Source organism: Alosa pseudoharengus, unplaced genomic scaffold (assembly GCF_046254945.1).
Source record: "Alosa pseudoharengus isolate Yale_2024_CS ecotype anadromous, Long Island Sound unplaced genomic scaffold, YU_APseudo_1.1 YU_APseudo_1.1_scf_14, whole genome shotgun sequence".
Lineage (NCBI taxonomy): Eukaryota > Metazoa > Chordata > Actinopteri > Clupeiformes > Clupeidae > Alosa > Alosa pseudoharengus.
The window spans coordinates 8631092-8651264 of NW_027468609.1; the positions used below are offsets into that span (position 1 = coordinate 8631092).

Here is a 20173-nt window from a genome sequence, read left to right on the forward strand (position 1 = left end):
TTTTTATTTTACAATGGGTGACAGGAGACACTGCCCACACCAAAGATATGTTAGCATACAGTATAAGATAATTTGACAATAATAATAAAAAAAAGGTTTGCTTGTGTTGCCATCTGGTGTTCAGATACCGTAACAGCAATACGACTGAGGGAAAACAGACCAAAATGCAGGCCAAAATCCCTCTCACCATCCACTTGATTTGAGATGACGAATTAAGCACTTTTAGGCTATTTTAATATTATATGCAACTTCCTTGAATTTCACCTCCACGACAGTTGGTGTTTTATCATCCAGCAAGCCTTGTAGGCTTATAATCCTACCCTAATCGTTTTGGTTGCTGTCGAGGGAGAGGATGGCGTGTGATATGAATAAGATTTATACAAATACGTAGTTTGTTGGTCGTAAGTGTGGTTCCTGTTCTTCAATGAGCAAATAAATAATTTTCTTGCCTCAGAATTGGGTCTTTATTTATTGGTGAATTAGGACTAGTTTAAAAACAACTGGTGTGTAATTTCGAAACAAGCTTCTGTGGACATGATAAAAAAAAAAAAAAAGCTCCACAATCATAGTAATTGCAATTAAACAAGGAAAACCGTTTCCCATTCCCTTATTAATAGATCAGGTCTGCATCAAACGGATAGGCTACGTCGCTATTTTCAAAACGCCTAACTTTTGTCTAAAGTGGCTTGCCGTACCCTGTATTTGAGTCTCTGAGAGCGTCTAGGTAAGGTAACAATAAACAATGTCAAATTTGATAATGTATTTTTAGAAAACGTTATACCAAGCTATCAGATGGTGTTATTTTTCAATACAGATTAGACATCGTAGTGCGGAAGAAATGTGTTGAATAGCGTGAGTAGGCTATGACTTCACAGACGAATGCTTGCTAGTTAACGTTAGCTGCACGCAAACTGCATCCATTCAGAATAGTTAAAAACGCTCGACAATGCTCGATAATGACTATTTGTTTACAGATTCTGGACAAGTGACCTTTCAGAGCTGCTGTTGCTAGCCATCTAATTATATTTCAAATATGCATAGCAAGCCTGATGTGAGGAGGCTAAATGTGTTAATTCATATGGTAGCCAGCCTATATTTTTGCGATTATTTCTTTGTATAGTCCTCTTATCTTGGCTTTCTGTCATGACTGCTCTAGCTGATGTGCATGTTGTTTTCCTCATAATTGAATGTACATGCTGCCAGATGCAAGCGATGATGAACATGGTTGGAAAGCTTTCTCAGTTCCAAGCCTGCATCTCATCTTCAAGGACCAATGCCTAGAATCAACAAGACCGTGGTTCTTGCCCTACTCATTGCAACAAGCTCGATATTTCTGCTATTCCAGTTGTATTATTACCGACAATACATATCAAAGGTTTGTACGTGAGGTCGACAAGGAGCTAGGCTTCTACTTGACATTTTTTATGTAATGTTTAGTATGGTCATATCATAAGCCCTCACCATCAGTAAATCTGACGCTGGTTTTTCACCTTCCACCTAGAATGGACTACATGTTTTCGGTGGTAAAGGGTCCTTGACAGGCACTGATGCACAAAGGGTAAATATAACACTGATTTAAGAAGGCATCTACCTGGTGACCATACCATATTTGTACATGCTCTCTCTTTCTCTCTCTCTCTCTTTCTCTATCCCTCCGACTCTGCCTGACTACTATGTGACATGGTGCAAAGAATCAATTGAATATACATGTGTTTTTCCAATTGTGAAACTCACCATGCAATGTGTCTGACAGCACCTGATAGTGAAGTTCCTTGGCTTGGTGCACAAGTATAGCCTGCCTGTCTTCATGGTGGACACTGCCTCACTGGACCTGCTCTCTCACGATGCTCTTCTGCTGAAGGAGAGCAAGTTGAAAGAACCCCACTGCATGTTCCTGTGTACCCACAGAGAGTTCACATCCTTTGCCCTGCTGGGAAACCTCTGGAAGTACGATGTAAGTACTTTATCCTTGTGATAGCTGCTCCCCTACATCTTGTGTTTTCCAATCAGGAGGTATTGGAAATGCTAATACCATAGCAGTTGCAAAGTGCAATGAGTGCATGTTGTTGTATTATCATATCACTATATACAGGGTTCCTACGCAGTATGGAAAACCTGAAAAAGTATGGAATTTGATTTTAGTAATTTCCAGGTCTGGATAAGTATGGAAAAAAGAAACAAGGGTATGGAGAAATATTTGTGTTTCCAGACTATTGCATCTACAGTACTAATCACTTCACTCAGGTCATAATAAACCATTCCTACTGTTGTGTAGCTTAAGATGTCAGTCCACATCATCAAGATACAATTGAATTGGGGTCCTAAGAAAAAAAATCTCTCCCACAAGGGGACCCATTGTCATTGTCGAAAACCCCAGTTCTATGCACGTGCCCTATACCTAGCTCTGCTATTTTCGGCTAAAACACTGGTAGACTTTTTTGATTTTGTAAAAGTTACCAAGACATGGATACTGCATTATCTGATAAACTGTTATTGCAAACAAATAATACTGTTTACGGTGATTTCTGAGGCCTCTGCCAGCAGTGCACTAGTCTCCAACATGTAGTATGCTGTATCAAATGTTAGTGCACCTTCCAACACAGCACTTCCCCATTGAAAAGTATCCAACAATGGGCAAGTGTTTTCTGAGGGCTAACAAGTTAATAATAAACATTATTATACAGCTCTTCACAATGCTAGTAGAACACTCCATTGACAACGTCTAGAATATGGTCAGAAAAATCTACCGAGAAGTTTGAACATTTGAGTATGGAAAAAGTATGGAATTTTGAAATGGAAAATGTGTAGGAACCCTGTATATAGACCCTTTCAACAATAAAAACAAAAACAATGCCTGAACGTTCTATTTGGTTTCCAATCTACTTCCTCTGCATTAAGATAACATATGGAATGTTAAAACGGAAGCCTTGTGGGGCCAACTATGATGCTGATAATGGAACTCTCTTGAAAGGTTCTATAATCTGATTCTTTGTGTGGATGTTAGGTTGGTCTGATTGAAGCAGCTGAGGAACGGGGTATGGAGGTCCTCGAGATACGAGGGAAGGACCCCCGACTCGTCAGCATGGACGACCTGGCAGGAAATGACATCCCCCTCCACTTCCTGTTCAAGATGAATGGCCGGCTGGTGCATCTGGTGGTCCTGTACGAGCGCAGCGGAAACTATCTATGGCACGGCCCCCTCAGACTAAAACCTAGCATGGACAGAAGGTTTGCCCCCTTTAAGAAGCTGGATTTTGGCCGCTACGCTGGGGCGTACAATAGGTAAGGGTTTGATTGTGTGCATATGCTTCACAAACACTAAATGGCAGTTGAATGGTTGCTTAAATCACCCACGGTTACTAAGATGAGTTGATTTTCAACAAACATATTGTGCACATTGTTCTCTTTTCAGGCCTGAATTGGTCCTGACAACGTTGGATGGGCTGGACGTGCGAATCCCACGAAACTTCTCATATTTCCTGAAAGAACATTCCGAGGCACGTTTCCTCGAGTGCCCCTTTAGAGAGGCCCGTGCATTCTACCAGGTACCTGCCGCCCGCCACCCGTGCAAATATACTCATCAAATACCTGCTGCCACCCGTGCACACATGCTCATCAAATACCTGCTGCCACCCGTGCACACATGCTCATCAAATACCTGCTGCCACCCGTGCACACATGCTCATCAAATACCTGCTGCCACCCGTGCACACATGCTCATCAAATACCTGCTGCCACCCGTGCACACATGCTCATCAAATACCTGCTGCCACCCGTGTACACATACTCATGTCACACCTACCAACACATAAGTGCCTTTCACAAAAATTTTGCCACTGCATCATCTCCACTTTATTTCTCCGCTTCTGTAACATTCAGACTCGCTTTCCTGGAAAATGCTGACTCAACTCTGTATTAAGCTTAGCATTTGAAGCATTCCAATACAGAATGCTACTTTGAACTTGGAACCAGTTTTTATCTGTTTGCTCAGTCAAGCATACATTTTCTGTCCTTGGCTTCAACTGTTCCTTGGTTGTTCATAGGACAAGGTGATAACAGTAAGACTGGTTCTCCTTGAGAATGAATAGGTCTTAGCTATTGTCAAGAAGTTTCAGTTTCCATTTTCCCTTTTCCCTTTGCATTCTCAGTGTTGCTTCCTCTTGTTTCCTCAAGCTGTATCCAGATGACCTGTCACCAGAGGCCATGGACTTCAGGATGAAGGCCAAGAGTCTGCTGCACCTGGCCGCTAGAACGCTGTACGAGCTTGGAGTTCCCTTTTGGCTCAGTAGTGGAACCTGTTTAGGTGACAAATGCGCACACACACACACACACACACACACACACACACACACACACACACACATAATAGATAACTAGATACTTCACATACTTCTGATCACACACATAAAGATGTGCACATAAATGCAGACAGTCATGTCCACTCTAAACATACCCAAGACATCCTCAGACTTGACGTGGTCTCCTCATTCTCTCCTGCAGGCTGGTTCAGGCAGTGCAGTATAATACCCTACAGTAAAGATGTAGACCTGGGGATCTGGATCAAGAACTACAGACACGACATCACACACGCATTTCAGAAAGCAGGGCTCCCACTCAAACACAAGTTTGGAAAGGTCTGGTAATATCTGGACGCGTTGAGAACTTTCATCTTCAGTTTTCAGTCAGACATGATGGTTATGACTCTTCAAGTGTTTGTTAAACGCATAGCCTCTGTGTATGTGTCCATCCTCAGGTCGAGGACAGTCTGGAGCTGTCCTTCCAAGGCTTAGATGTGAAGCTGGACATCTTCTTTTTCTATGATGAAGGAGAGACCGTGTGGAATGGAGGCACGCAGGCGAAAAGTGGCAAGAAATTCAAGTGTGTTGTCATTTTGCATACGCTGACAGATACTTGAATGCGTATACTTTTTGTTGACACCTCACACACAGTATATACTGTATAGTATACAAGGAATGCTTCAGTATGATCCATGTGATTTCTGAATGCATAATGGCATATAGCCTATGATAGTGTTGCATTCATAATTTATGGTTTCTCTATGACTATGTTTACATGCGCTTCAGTAGCCCATATTCAGGATATGGTGTTTATATGAACACAGAGAAACCCGGTTATTAATACCCCTGTATGCATGATGAATTCTAGTATCCCGGTTACCAACAGTAAAGTTCTATTAGCACACTTTATCGCGCGTTTGCATGAGAAATCAGGATAAGGTGTATGGAACAGGATCCCGGTTTCTTTCGGGAGTACTCCACCTAGCATAACCAGGATACTCAAAACTGGGGTAAGGGCTGAAATACGGATATGATATTATGATGAGTAAATATCATATATGATTATATATGATATTTACATGCGCAAATACAAAGCGAGGATACATCAAAATCCTGATCATAACCGGGATACTAACGTGCATGTAAAAGCAGTCTATATTAATGTTGTCAGCTCTCTTGGCCGTCTAACTCTTATGACTATATGTTTTTTTTCTCCCCGGACAGATACGTGTTCCCCAGATTTCAGCTGTGCTGGACAGAGCTACTGGAGCTGAAGGTGCGGGTGCCGTGTCAGACTCTGGACTACGTGCAGGCCAACTACGGCTCTGACTGGAATGTTCCGGTAAAGGCCTGGGACTGGAAGAGCTCTCCACCCAACGTGCAGGAGAACGGTGTGTGGCCTGTGCGTGAGTGGGACGAGGTCATCCAGGTCTACTGAGAACTGAGAATGTTCTATTGCTGGCAATAGATGTGGTACAAAAACAGCATCATGGCTGCTGCGGTAATGATAGACACTACATTTCTGCAAAAAAGCTTCTCCATTTATGAACTGTGACTCGAATCTGCGTGTTCAAGCCCTGTCAGAGTCCTCATTAGTTCAAACAATGTTCAAATGCCTTAACATAAGGCAGTGATACACCTGCTATTCACTCCCTCCCTCTTGCACATTACTTAGTAGTACCTCAAACAGGAGGGGGACAAACGTGCACTGCACTAAGATATCAATTAAATGGCTATAATTTATTTGACTGAAAACAGTGAATTTCCTAACTTTTTTCTTTATATGTATATATATGTATGTCTTAACACTGTATTTGTGTAATTTTGAACATAAATATGGATAGATGGTGGTATAATGTTGATTATGTAAATGATAAGAAGCTCTGGAAATAATGAATAACTGCAGTATTTGATGGATTTGGTGATCCATGCTACGTGTTTGGATGTGAGGGTCCCAGCACAGACTGTAATCTGAAGAGGCCCTAGAGATGATCTGCAGTGTTCAAAAAGGACATGTAGATTACAACTAAATATGACACTAGCAAAACCTGATTCTGTATCATTCTGTATTTCTTCTCTGCAACATGTACAGTAACAGGAATAGGCATATCTGTTTCAGTGGGCTCCTGTTGCATGCTAACTAACCCATTTAAATGTGTTCTAAGTAATGATGTGTATTATTTGTCATAATGTTCCCTTTTGACAAAATTTGACTTCCACATCATCATGACCCATGTTCAGACCACTACAGCACTAAAAAAATATATCACCTGTCGTGTTTCATTTGGAAGAGAAAAGCCTGCCTTTGTTTGAATACTGTGTTGTGGGCGTATTCACCTTTGGCCATCTTTCTGAAAGTCTACCTGCTCTCAGATATTTAAATGTTGAATGGAATAGAAAGTCATTGTTGTGTGTGCTGGCCGGGAAGGAAAATTAACATAAAAACTAGATGTACCGTCAGGCTTGGAATTTCACCATTCTGGGGGCAAGGCCACTTGGCCCTCAGTTGGGCATATTTGGTGGGGGGCACAAAGGCCAAAGTTAACTATACAGTAGTAGGCTATAAAAATGATCAAAGTTGTATTTAGCCTATTCACTGCAGTAGACCTGCATCACTGTATGAAACATTACAAAAACATGAAACATGACATAACATAGAACTGTAAATCATCTGATCATCTAATATTTACAGATATCTAGGCTATATATAACATTTATTTTATATTTGGCCTGTTATGAAATCATGTATTGAACAATTTAAGCACAGCTCAGCTTTAAGAAACTCAAATAGCCTAGATGCATGCTTAGCTTTTTGTGATTATTAAGGCTACTTTCACAAACTCTTAGTCAGCTGTCCTCTGATTTACCAATATCTAGGCGATATTTGTAACATTTATTTTGTATTTGGCCCGTTATGAAATCATGTGGAACAATTTAAACACATTGTAAAACTTAAAGCCAAAATTTGGAGACATCCATGTATGTCGAACTTTACTGCAATTTCAAAACTGGATTACTCTGGAACGGCTAACTGTACAGGGGACTGCTTTACACCTTTGTGTTCGGTAAGGTCTCCTGTTTATTCTGATATATGGTTTGTCATGTGTTAAAAGAAGGGTTCGTAAAGTATTCCACCGAGATGAATGGGTAGGGAGATCATGGGACGCAACCTTCAGTAGAATGTATGATTAAATTGAATTATATTATTTACTTTTCTCGCGAACCGTTCAACACAGCAATTATCGGCTAACATCGTTTAAAAGCTGAGAAAAGGCTTTCATGTGATACTTGTGATGTCTGTGTGATGAATAGGCTACTTCGCGAGTAGTTCAATTGAGAATGGGTGAATTTGGACGCACTTTCTTTCTTGCGCTGTCACTTTCTCCACTGCGTAAAAGACTAAATTAATTTTATTTAGCACAGGCTAAATAAAAATCGCTATTAGTAGGACGCAAAGCAGAATATTGAAAAAAGGGGGCACCAAGGCCACCGTGGCCTGTAAACCTCTGATTTTCAAAGGGGCCTCACGGCCAACGCAAGGGGCTACGACGGTCATGGCCGTCGTGGCCGCCGTGAAATTCCTACCCTGTGTACCGTGTAGTGGTACATCACATGCCCACCAAGTTTCATGTGACCCTGTGTTTCAGTGTCCCAGGAGTCGTCAAGCAAAAATCTGGTTTGATAAGAGCAGTTGATAGCTGTTTGAAATATCAGCACACAAATTTGTTCTTACATTTACAATAGAAAATATTTTTCAATAAATTTTACCACAAAAGAGATATAAATATAAGTGTTCTTTAGTATTTAATGAGGATTTCATTCTCATCAAAGTTGTCACCAAATAATTAATTTAACTTAATTTACCAACAGATAAACAATAAAACTAGACAATTCTCACATCATTTACATTGTGCCACAGGTGTTCAATCACATTACAGATCAGTTCTTTGGGTTTATAACTGCTGGTTCAAAGTTCAGTGTGTTAAAGGGCATTCAGAAATGACCCAAATTATTCCATGAAACATTAGCTTCATGGAAGCGCTAATTGTTGTGAGGGTAAATAACGCAGGAAATATGAAAAGTTTAGTCTAATTTCAAAGATGTAAGCTCTACTCAAAACATGCCTCGACAAGACAGGCAATGTGCAGCTTAATGCAATACCTTCTTCCCCTTTATATTTTAGCCACAGCTGACTGACATCCTCAGAACTTCTTTCATAATTTTGTTTTGTTTTACTTTTTACTGTTTCGTAGTTAATATCTCACTTATCTAACTTAAAAGCCCACAAGTGTTTGTTAAATGACAGGAAATGGAGTTGGCTGACATGCATTTCACCGTGGAACGCTCGCTTGTGGAGTTGCGTAATTTTGGGAGTGGCTTCCTAGTTGGCAGCTCATATTTTCTCCCACTCTAGATCACATGTATTCTCACTGACTGGAGCTTACCTCCGGTTTCTTGAGCTCCTTTCCAGTTGTAGTAGCTGCCGGTGAACCACTATGCGTGTGCTGCCATTGCTGGTTTCACTGCTGTGTCTAGCTGCATGTAGTGATGGAGGGAAGGTGCTGGTGTGGCCAGGTGAGTTCAGCCACTGGCTCAACATGAAAACTATCCTGGACAGCCTGGTGGACAGAGGCCATTCTGTCACCATTATCACTCACTCCGCCACGCCATCTGTTGTGACCAAGTCCTCCAGGTTCAACGTTGAGATTTTGCAAGTTCCGTTTACTAAAGATGACATCACAAAACATTTGGAAGAGATGCTGAGTTACTGGGTGTATGACATGCCTAATGACAGCTTCCTGAGGGCATCGCTGAAGGTCAAAGAGATGATTGACAGAGGAGTGGAGCAGAACCATGCACTGTGCAGGGCCCTGTACTCGAACAAGGGCCTGATTGAGAAGCTGCGGCAGGAGCACTATGAGGTCATGCTTCTTGACCCCATGGCCATGTGTGGCGACCTGCTGGCCCAGACACTGGACGTGCCCTTCGTGGTAACACTGCGCTTCAGCTTTGGAAGTGCCATAGAGAGACAGTGTGGGCAGCTGCCCACTCCCCCCTCTTATGTGCCAGGAGTTGGTTTTCAGTACACAGATCAGATGGATTTTGCTCAGAGGATGAAAATGTTTCTTTTTTATTTATCTCAAGATATTTTTCTCCATGTTGTGACATATTTCAAGTGGGACCCAATATATACTGAACTGGCAGGTGAGTTCCAGAACACAGACAATATTAGGAAATTCTGGACAAACATCCATGAAAAAAATACTATACCGAGAAAGCTTTTTCGGTCATCTCTGATCCCACTGACTATTCTATAGTCTGCTCTCGCTGCTCAAGCACTCTAAACTCTAACTAGGCTATCTATCTATATGGTATAGCCTATCTGTCCCTCATAATGCGCTCTCTTTACTCTTTTGTGCTTTCTCTTTTCCTTTTCTTTCCCCACATAAACAGATAAGTCTGAACTTGAGGTGAGATAAAAAAAAACTGTCAGCAACTAACCTGTTATTAGTTCAATGATAAATATAATCCTAAAGTAGCCGGTGTCATGACGATATAGTAGCCTACGCTCTGGCTCTGTGGGTTACCTAATCACAATAACAGCCGTCATCTTTGACCATACATGCAGTTGTAGAAGACTTTGGCCACGCCTCTGTACGCAATATACGCATACCTCGGTACTATTATTTACAAGCGTAAATTTCATAGAACATTGACTTTCCGTGGCTTTGGATTAATTACCGTCGTTGCGCTTTATTTCCAGCTGGGCACAATGTTTATATCAGCAAAAGCGCATAACTGCGTCATGATTTCTACTATCACATTACTTCTACTCTGAGTTGGTGACTTGTTTTGTCTGGGTGACAGGTTGACTTGTTCTTGATCTTACTTTGGGAATTGAGTTTCCTCAAATTGATCTGTTGAAGTGTCATTTTGTCCTTATAATCCATAATAGGCTGACTTCTAGCTGTATCTGATCTTTTCAATTTACAATTGCTGTGTTGATTTGGGGTTATAACAAATTAGCTATCACAGCCTATTCCTGTCTTTTTTAGGTAAACCTACAGAATTATGTGATGTCCTTAGTAAAGCTGATATTTGGTTGATCAGGACCTACTGGGATTTTGAGTACCCACGACCTCTTCTCCCCAATTTCAAATTCGTTGGAGGCCTGCACTGCAAGCCATCAAAGCCTCTTCCAGAGGTGAGATCAGCTACTTTTCACATTTTAATTTGTTATTTATTCATTTCATTTATTATAAAATGACAATGTTCCTCCTCAAGAAGAAGGCAGAGTGACATAAAAAAAATAATATCCCTGTTTCAATATGGAAAAATGTGCACTACAGTGTTAGATTTTGCAGCTCCTTGCTCCCATTCATTTATTACCTGTAAGTGTTTTAATGTTGTTTTTATGGTATGGTTTCTTAGGACATGGAGGCGTTTGTGCAAAGTTCAGGGGATGATGGTATTGTAGTGTTCTCACTGGGATCTATGATCAACAACCTCACGGTGGAGAGAGCAAACACAATAGCCTCTGCACTTGGAGAAATACCTCAAAAGGTTGATGGACATTTTTTACATTTTACTTTCCACCAGTCTTTGTAACTGAAACTTAAGATATTCAAATTCAAATGTCTTTTCAATATCTTGGGTTATGATTTTTAAGGCACCCCAGTTATAAGATGTAACCTTGTAAATCTGTGTCACGGGGAGGATATTACAGACCATGTGAAGTTACTCATGTCATGTGTTTAACATTTCGTGTGCCTTCCTTAGGTATTATGGAGGTACAGTGGTTTAAAACCAGAGACACTGGCACCCAATACAAGACTTTATGACTGGCTTCCTCAAAATGACCTTCTAGGTAAAGTCTTAGGTTTACATCCCTATGAAGACAAATTGTGTTGATGAGAGATGTGTCTTATGTCCATGTTTTTATACTACAAAGGCCATCCCAAGACCAAAGCCTTCATAACCCATGGTGGCACCAATGGGCTCTATGAGGCTATCTATCATGGAGTGCCCATGGTGGGCATCCCCCTGTTCGCTGACCAGCCTGATAATCTGCACCACATGAAGGTGAAAGGGGCAGCTGTCAGTCTGGATTTCAACAAACTGGAAAGTAAAGATTTGGTGGATGCTCTCAACACAGTGATAAATGATCCCTCGTAAGTCACTCTCTGTCTGCATTGGTTTATGAAAACATTGCAGGAGGTTTCTTACTATGAGACAGAGTACAAGTAATTTTGGTTTAGTTGAGTTTAATAATAGTTGTTCTACATAATACATACAGTGCATATGGAAAGTATTCACAGCACTTCACTTTTTCCACATTTTGTTATGTTTCAGACTCATCTTAAAATCGATTCAATTAATGTTTTTTATCATCAATCTACACACATTACTCCAACACTCCACAAAAACAGGTGTTTGGAGTGTTTTGTAAATTTATAAAAAAAATAAAAGACTGAAATATTCCATTTACATAAGTATTCAGACCCTTTGTTATGACGCTTGTAATTGAGCTCTGGTGCATCCTACTTCTATCAATGGTCCTTGAGATGCTTCTACAACTTGATTGGAGTCCACCTGTGCCTAAATTAATTAACTGGACATTATTAGGAAAGGCACACATCTCTTTATGTAAGAATGAAAACCAACCCTGCCCTGTGAATACTTTCCGTATGCACTGTATGTGTTTAGTTGAGATGGTGACAGTTTGGGTCCTAAATTTGAATGATTGGCAAAGTGTAAAGTCTTAAGTCTAGCTCAAGTTCATTTTAATAACTAGTCAAAACCAGTTTGCTAGTTTAACATCATGGGCAAGACATTGAACCTCAAACATTGATGAGTCAGCTCAGTGCTCCCATATGCCACATAATAGCTGCATTTCATGCACAAGAACTTGATCGCTGACAGGCTTTGCACTTTGCCCACCTAATAAATTAAGACCCTTGAACTTCAAGGATTCCCTTTCTTGTTTTTGCAGCCAGGCTGCATTATTTTAAATGAATGACTACATGAAATATGTACATGAATTACCAGCATGAGCCCAAAGTTTGGACATTTTAAACACAGGGTGGATATAATGTGTTGGATGGAGGCTGTGGTATGATGTAATTTTGTTGATGCCCATTGGTTGCTGACAATTGCCATTCTGTTTGACTAGATATAAGGAAAGCATCATGAGGCTCTCCAGGATTCACCATGACCAGCCAATGAAACCTTTGGATGAGGCCGTGTTCTGGATTGAGTTTGTCATGCGCAATAAAGGAGCGAAGCACCTGCGTGTCCAGGCCCACAACCTCAGCTGGTATCAGTACCACAGTCTGGATGTTATTTTATTCCTGCTTGCAATAGTGGGACTGTTCATTTTTATTGTGGTAAAATCATGTTGCTTCTGCTTCAGGAGGTGCTTTGGGAAAAGTCTCCTAAAAAAGAAAAAAGAGTGAATTTAAAAAATCTATATTCATTAAAGTTTTTTATCATGGGAAAATATGCACTATATGAATACCTCTATGTTGAATTGTAATCCAACACTGCAAGTACACATGCAAGTAATCGAGTGGAAAGGGTGTATTTGCATGAAATCAATGCTTCATTTAAATATCATGACCTTTTGATATGCAAATGAATGTCAATATGAACGTAGGACTCTTTATGGAATATCCTACAAACCTGTTGATGAACACTAACCAGTAGTCAGTGACTGATCGCTGAATTACAGTATATTTGTACACAAAAATCATATGGTGCCTCTAAAAAGAAATAAACGAACAGGTGAAACACCATCATCAAAATATTGTGTGTATATTGTGAGTGCTTCCTGAGACTTTCTAATGAGGAGACACAGCACTCAAAAAATCCTCCATAGAAATGCATGGGGCTAGTTTGTAACGCCATATTCGTTGTCTACACATATTCCACCCCTTCCTCGGCAAAACATGTGAATACATTGAGCCAATCATGTGGTGTGATGTGAATACTTGAGCCAATCATATGGTGTGTTGTGAGTCCCGCCTCCTAACTTCCGTATCCATCCAACCTTCGGTCGTCAAATAATTTGTCTGGCCTTAGTAGACAGGCCAGGGTAGTCAGACTGCATACACTCTCTACACAGGCATGACAATGATAAAAAAAATAATGGCAAGATACTTGTAATTGAAAATGAAATGGTTAATCAGTCATGGTTTTGGGTGTAACATCATTTAAACTAATGAGAATGACATCTGACAGCGAGCAGTGCATGACATCTTAACAGTGAGCAGCGTTGTCTATTGACTGACAATGGGGTTACCATCAAAAACATAGCCTGGAAAAAGACAGTTTATTCTGCAGAGGAGTTGCTTAAATCTCGTGACAGTGCGTCTTCAGCTCTGCTTCATATTTGCCTCTTGCCTCTCACCTAATCACTTTTATCCGTCATTACTTACAAATGACAGCGGATGTTACTCCTTACATAAATCCTCATGTCAAATCCAAGTTTTAATACTGTCCTATAGTAAGAATGAACGTCAGCTATTAGGTACTCAAGGTCATGGGGTCAAAGGCCGTGGTCCTAATATTCTCCCTCAGTATCTTATCTGTATCGTCTTCAAATTTTAGTCTTGTAGCACTTAACACACCTGACAATTCAAGCTCCTAGTTACTTTTTTTATTTCTTTCAACTTCCTGACATGTTCTAAGGGGTTCTAAGGGGCTTTAAGTTGTCTACAGGGTGACAAAAATTGACATAAACAAACAAATTCGGTTTACACCCCATGTTGTCCTTACAGAAGGGTGATAAAGTTGACCATTTTGGCTCCCACAGTTGACTTTTCTTTTCATTTTTTTCAACTTTACACATGTTCAGAGGGGATCGTAATAGAAGAAAGTTGGATCTAACACTTTTAAGTTGGTCACAATGTGGCATTCCACAGTAAGAAAAATGGAAAATGGGTAAACATTTCATGCTTTTCTTCCAAAAAGGTAATGAAATGTTTAGGTCAACTTTACAGTTGAATATAGGGAATTGCCCAAAGGATATCTCCAGGCACCCAGCCTATTCTTAAAACCAGATTCACCAAGATTCTGGCCTTTGGCTTTATGATTAGCATTGCCTATTGCCATGGTTATAGTGGGTAGTATTTAATTGAGTGATGACATTTTGGCTTATTTAAGAAGTATTTAAATAGTTGAAATACTCAAATACAATCCCTCAAAGTATTTTGTTACAAACTACATTTGAGTTTTTCCAATCCTGCAAAATACAAATTACAAAATACGCTAAAGTAATTAAATACATATTTTAAGTACACATAATTGAAATACTGCCCATGTCTGGGTAGCGTAAATAGGGCCCAAAAACTAGATGTACCGTGTAGTGGTACCTAATATGACAACATGCCGACCACGTTTCATGTGACCATGAAATGTGGGGGAAAAAACTGCTAGTGGCGGCTATAATAATTATAGATCATATAAGAGCAGTTGATAGCTGTTTGAAATATCAGGAGCACACAAATTTGTTCACACATTTAAAATGGCATGATGATACATGTTTTTTTTTAACTTCACTCCATTCGCCAACTTAAAAATATTTCTCAATAAATGTTACCACGAAAGAGATAGAGAATTATAAATCATTATGAGGATTTCATTCTAATCAAAATTGTCACCAAATAATTTACAACCATACTACAATAAAACTAGACAATTCTCAAATCCTTTACATTCGGTCACGTGTGTTATTTTAATCAGTTCTTTGGGTTTATAACTGCCAGTTCAAAGTCCAGTGTGTTAAAGTGTATTCAGAGATATCAGTAACCTATCAGTTTGAATCATTAGCCTAATGGAAGCGGTTATTGTTGTGAGAATGGATAAATAACATAAAATATGAAAGGTTTAGTCTAATTTCAAAGATGTAAGCTCTACTCAAAACATGCCTCGACAAGACAGGCAATGTGCAGCTTAATGCAATACCTTCTTCCCCTTCATCTCAAAACACCCTCAGAACTTCTTTTATGATTTTGTTTTCTTTTACTTTTTGACTGTTCATAGAGTTAATATCTCACTTCACCATTGAACGCTCACTTGTGGAGTTACGTAATTCTGGGAGTGGCTTCCTAGTTGGCAGCTCATATTTTCTCCCACTCTAGATCACATGTATTCTCACTGACTGGAGCTTACCTCCGGTTTCTTGAGCTCCTTTCCAGTTGTAGTAGCTGCCGGTGATCCACTATGCGTGTGCTGCCATTGCTGGTTTCACTGCTGTGTCTAGCTGCATGTAGTGATGGAGGGAAGGTGCTGGTGTGGCCACTGGCTCAACATGAAAACTATCCTGGACAGCCTGGTGGACAGAGGCCATTCTGTCACCATTATCACTCACTCCACCACGCCATCTGTTGTGACCAAGTCCTCCAGGTTCAACGTTGAGATTTTGCAAGTTCCGTATACTAAAGAGGACATCACAAAACATGCTGAAGAGATACTGAGGTACTGGATATATGACTTGCCTAATGACAGCTTCCTGAGGGCATCGCTGAAGGTCAAAGAGATGATTGACAGAGGAGTGGAGCAGAACCATGCACTGCAGGGCCCTGTACTCGAACAAGGGCCTGATTGAGAAGCTGCGGCAGGAACACTATGAGGTCATGCTCCTTGACCCCATTTCCATGTGTGGCGACCTGCTGGCCCAGACACTGGACGTGCCCTTGGTGCTAACACTGCGCTTCAGCTTTGGAAGTGCCATAGAGAGACAGTGTGGGCAGCTGCCCACTCCCCCCTCTTATGTGCCAGGAGTTGGCTTTGAGTACACAGATCAGATGGATTTTGCTCAGAGGATGAAAATGTTTATCTCAAGATATTTTGCTCCATGTTTTGACATATTTCAAGTGGGACCCAATATATACTGAACTGGCAGGTGAGTTCCAGAACACAGACAATATTTGGAGATGTTGAACAAAAATCCATGATAAAAAAAAAAACTGAAACTGACGCTGACAAAATCCATGACAAAAAAACTGCAACTGTCTGACACATCTTATTGTGCTTTCTCTTCTCTGCTGTCACCTCATTGCCTTTGCCCACACAAACACGTAAGTCTGAACTTGAAAAATAAAGAAAACAAAAACAACCTGTTGAGTTCAATGAGTTATATAGGAATTGCAAAGTATAGCTGGTGGCATGATGATATAGTTCGTACTGGCTCTGTGGGCTAACTAAGTCTAACTAAGTGGGCTAATCTCAATTCCATGTTATTTGGCCACACATTGTAGTAGACTTTGGCCACGCCTCTGTACACATACCCCAGTACAAGTATTTACCAACGAAAGTTACACAGAGGACTGACTTTCCGTGGCTTGTTCTGTTTTAATCACCGTCGTAAATGCGCTTTATTTCCAGCGGAGCACAATGTTTATATCACCAAAAGCGCATAACTGCGTCATGACTTCTACCATTGCACCTCTTCTAGGCTTACTTGTAGTTGGTGTTTGCGTTGAAAGCGGCAATGTTTTGATTTTACCTGGGGAGTATAGCCACTGGCACAATATGCGTATGATTGTGGAAGAGCTTGCAGAACGGAACCACAGCATTACAGTATTGGTAAACTCAGCCTCCCCATCTGTGAAATCATTTCAGGACGAGCGTGTAAATTTCAAAATTTTCCAGGTTCCTTTGGAGAAACACGAAGTGCACGCCATGTGGAATGAGTTTGTTGAAGTGTGGATGTACCAGTCTAAAACTGCGTCTATGCCACAAATGTTTTTCAAAATGATAGCCGTGATGAATCGCATCACTGCTCATAACTATGTCATGTGTGATGGCATTTTACGCAACCCAATGTTAATTGATACATTGAAACTGGCCAAATTCGAAGTTATACTGTTTGATCCTATGATGCCCTGCGGTGATGTTTTGGCGGAAACTTTGGACATACCGTTTATTCTATCCTTGAGACTCACATTTGGCTATGTATTTGAGAGACAATGCGGCCAATTGCCAACACCTCCGTCATATGTACCTGCTGTACCAGCACAGTTCACAGACCATATGGAATTTATGGAAAGGCTGCAAAATGTTTTGATGTATGGAGTCCATACTGCCATATTTTACCTGCACACCAAGCTGTCTACGAATAATTATTTAAGTGAAATCAGAGGTAGGGGGCGCATATAAGGGTGATATTTGCAGTAGTATACTGTTTTGATTCCACGTTTGATTAGTCTGATAAGGTTGGCTTGTCCTTGATCTTACTTTGGGAATTTAATTTCCTGAAATTGATCTGTTGAAGTGTCATTTTGTGTTTATAATCCATAATAGGCCAACTAGCTATCTGATCTATTCAATTTACAATTGCTGTGTTTAGAAATTAGGAGAAACCATCACAGATTTTTTTGTCTTTTTTTAGGTAAACCAACAGAAGTATGTGATGTCCTTGGTAAAGCTGATATTTGGTTGATCAGGACCTACTGGGATTTTGAGTACCCCCGACCTCTTCTCCCCAATTTCAAATTTGTTGGAGGCCTGCACTGCAAGCCAGCAAAGCCTCTTTCAGAGGTGAGATCAGCTTTTATTTTTTTATTTGTTGATTTTTACAATTGGAAAATGTCATTGTTTCTCCTCAAGAAAAAAGAAGTGACATAAAAAAAAAATAATATAGAAAATTGAACACCCCCATTTCAATATGGAAAAATGTGTACCATATGTGTGAATTGTGTTGAATTGTGAAGCTCCTTGCTCCCATTCATTTATTACCTGTACTTGTTTTTATGTTTTTATGGTATGGTTTCTTAGGACATGGAGGAGTTTGTGCAAAGTTCTGGGGATGATGGTATTGTAGTGTTCTCACTGGGATCCATGATCAACAACCTCACGATGGAGAGAGCAAACACATTAGCCTCTGCACTTGGAGAAATACCTCAAAAGGTTGATGGACATGGAACAGATATTTTGCACTTTTCACATTTTACTTTCCACCAGTCTTTGTAACTGAAACTTAAGATATTCAAATGTCTTCATGCTGTCTTTTGAATATCTTGGGTTGTGATTTTTAAGGCACCCCAGTTATTAGATGTAATCTTGGAAATCTGTGTCACAGGGATGATATTACTGTGCCTTCCTTAGGTATTATGGAGGTACAGTGGTGTAAAACCAGAGACACTGGCACCCAATACAAGACTTTATGACTGGCTTCCTCAAAATGACCTTCTAGGTAAATCCTTAGGTTACACCTCTTATGAAGACAAATTTTGTTGATCGGAGATTGTTGTAATAATCTGTCCACTATGTTGTTATCTTGGAAAGGCCATCCCAAGACCAAAGCCTTCATAACCCATGGTGGCACCAATGGGCTCTATGAGGCTATCTATCATGGAGTGCCCATGGTGGGCATCCCCCTGTTCGCTGACCAGCCTGATAATCTGCACCACATGAAGGTGAAAGGGGCAGCTGTCATTCTGGATTTCAACAAACTGGAAAGGAAAGATCTTGTGGATGCCCTCAACACAGTGATAAATGATCCCTCGTAAGTCACTCTCTGTCTACATTGGTTTATGAAAACATTGCATGCAGGATGTTATAGTCTAGATAATGTATCTTGTACTCTGAGACAGAGTACAGGTAATTTTGCTTTAGTTGAGTTGTTTTACATAATTCATATGTGTAGTGTTTAGTTGAGATGGTAACATTTTGGGTCCTAATTTGAATGATTGGCAAAGTGTAAAGTCTTAAATCTAACTAGTTAGTTTAATAACTAGACAAAACCAGTTTGCTAGTTTAACATCATGGGCAAGACATTGAACATTAATGAGTCAGCTCAGTGCTCCAATATGGCGCATGATAGCTGTAGTTCATGCAAAAGAACTTGATCGCTGACAGGCTTTTCACTTTGCCCACCTAATAAATTAAGACCCTTGAACTTCAAGGATTCCCTTTCTTGTTTTGCAACATGGCTGCATTATTTTAAGCGAATGACTAAGCTACCTGAATTTTAAGCATGAACCCTCATGGTGGACATTACTACAGTAAATGTGTTTTTGTAGTTTAGGAACACCATGGAGACTGTGGTATGATGTAATTTTGTTGATGCCCATTGGTTGCTGACAATTGCCATTCTGTTTGACGCTAGATATAAGGAAAGCATCATGAGGCTCTCCAGGATTCACCATGACCAGCCAATGAAACCTTTGGATGAGGCCGTGTTCTGGATTGAGTTTGTCATGCGCAATAAAGGAGCGAAGCACCTGCGTGTCCAGGCCCACAACCTCAGCTGGTACCAGTACCACAGTCTGGATGTTATTTTATTCCTGCTTGCAATAGTGGGACTGTTCATTTTTATTGTGGTAAAATCATGTTGCTTCTGCTTCAGGAGGTGCTTTGGGAAAAGTCTCCTAAAAAAGGAAACAGAGTAACGTTTTAAAAAATATGGATTAAAGTTTTTACCATGGAAAAAAATAATATGCACTGTACTGTATATGAATACCTCTATGTTGGATTATATCCAACACTGCAAGTACACATGCAAGTAATCGAGTGGAAGGGGTGTATGAATTTGTATTTGTATGAAATCAATGCTTAATTAAAAAATCATGACCTTTTTAGATGATATTTATATGCAAGTGAAAGTCTATATGTATAGGACACTTTTCATAGAATATCCTACACATTTGTTTAAAAAAAAAAAATGAACAGGTGAAACACAACAAGAAAGTTTACATACTTGCTTTGAACAAATAAAAAGAACAGGTGAAACACCATCATCAAAAAATTGTGTGTATATCGTGAATGCTACTTCCTGCCTGTTGTGTGTACAACATACAAGAGATAACAGTAGCAAGATCTTCATCTTCATCTTCACAAGTGGTCTTCATCCACTCGTGGAGCGCATTTCT

The 20173-nt window shown here is 40.1% G+C and overlaps 2 protein-coding genes and 1 pseudogene across 5 annotated transcripts; all 3 read left to right on the forward strand.

Moving 5' to 3' along the window:
* Positions 1–684: 684 nt before the first annotated feature.
* Positions 685–6778, forward strand: fktn (fukutin). 4 transcript variants are annotated; one of them, XM_076283724.1, is made up of 10 exons: positions 685–724; positions 1204–1375; positions 1502–1558; positions 1754–1954; positions 3005–3282; positions 3413–3545; positions 4174–4303; positions 4501–4634; positions 4754–4878; positions 5523–6778. In XM_076283724.1, the coding sequence occupies exons 2-10, from the start codon at positions 1274–1276 to the stop codon at positions 5734–5736; spliced, it is 1374 nt and encodes a 457-aa protein (XP_076139839.1). In that variant the 5' UTR covers positions 685–724; positions 1204–1273; the 3' UTR covers positions 5737–6778. The 4 variants fall into 4 exon arrangements, with proteins under 4 accessions (XP_076139839.1, XP_076139840.1, XP_076139841.1 ...); XM_076283725.1 differs by having other exon boundaries at positions 712–729; XM_076283726.1 differs by having other exon boundaries at positions 724–852.
* Positions 6779–8721: 1943 nt separating this feature from the next.
* On the forward strand, positions 8722–13093 carry LOC143122821 (UDP-glucuronosyltransferase 2C1-like). The gene is made up of 6 exons (XM_076283722.1): positions 8722–9503; positions 10355–10503; positions 10731–10862; positions 11079–11166; positions 11251–11470; positions 12472–13093. Exons 1-6 carry the CDS (start codon positions 8795–8797, stop codon positions 12752–12754), a joined length of 1581 nt encoding a protein of 526 aa, XP_076139837.1. The 5' UTR covers positions 8722–8794; the 3' UTR covers positions 12755–13093.
* A 2372-nt stretch (positions 13094–15465) lies between these two features.
* Positions 15466–19887, forward strand: LOC143122824 (UDP-glucuronosyltransferase 2B15-like; annotated as a pseudogene).
* The last annotated feature ends 286 nt before the right edge of the window (positions 19888–20173 follow it).

Excerpts from the sequence above, each read along its gene's own strand:
- fktn (XM_076283724.1), top strand. The coding sequence starts at position 1,274 with ATGCCTAGAATCAACAAGACCGTGGTTCTTGCCCTACTCATTGCAACA. Across the intron at positions 4,635-4,753 it reads TCAAACACAAGTTTGGAAAG|GTCGAGGACAGTCTGGAGCT; the intron begins GTCTGGTAATAT and ends GTCCATCCTCAG. Across the intron at positions 4,879-5,522 it reads AAAAGTGGCAAGAAATTCAA|ATACGTGTTCCCCAGATTTC; the intron begins GTGTGTTGTCAT and ends CTCCCCGGACAG.
- LOC143122821 (XM_076283722.1), top strand. The coding sequence starts at position 8,795 with ATGCGTGTGCTGCCATTGCTGGTTTCACTGCTGTGTCTAGCTGCATGT. Across the intron at positions 9,504-10,354 it reads AATATATACTGAACTGGCAG|GTAAACCTACAGAATTATGT; the intron begins GTGAGTTCCAGA and ends TGTCTTTTTTAG. Across the intron at positions 11,471-12,471 it reads ACAGTGATAAATGATCCCTC|ATATAAGGAAAGCATCATGA; the intron begins GTAAGTCACTCT and ends CTGTTTGACTAG.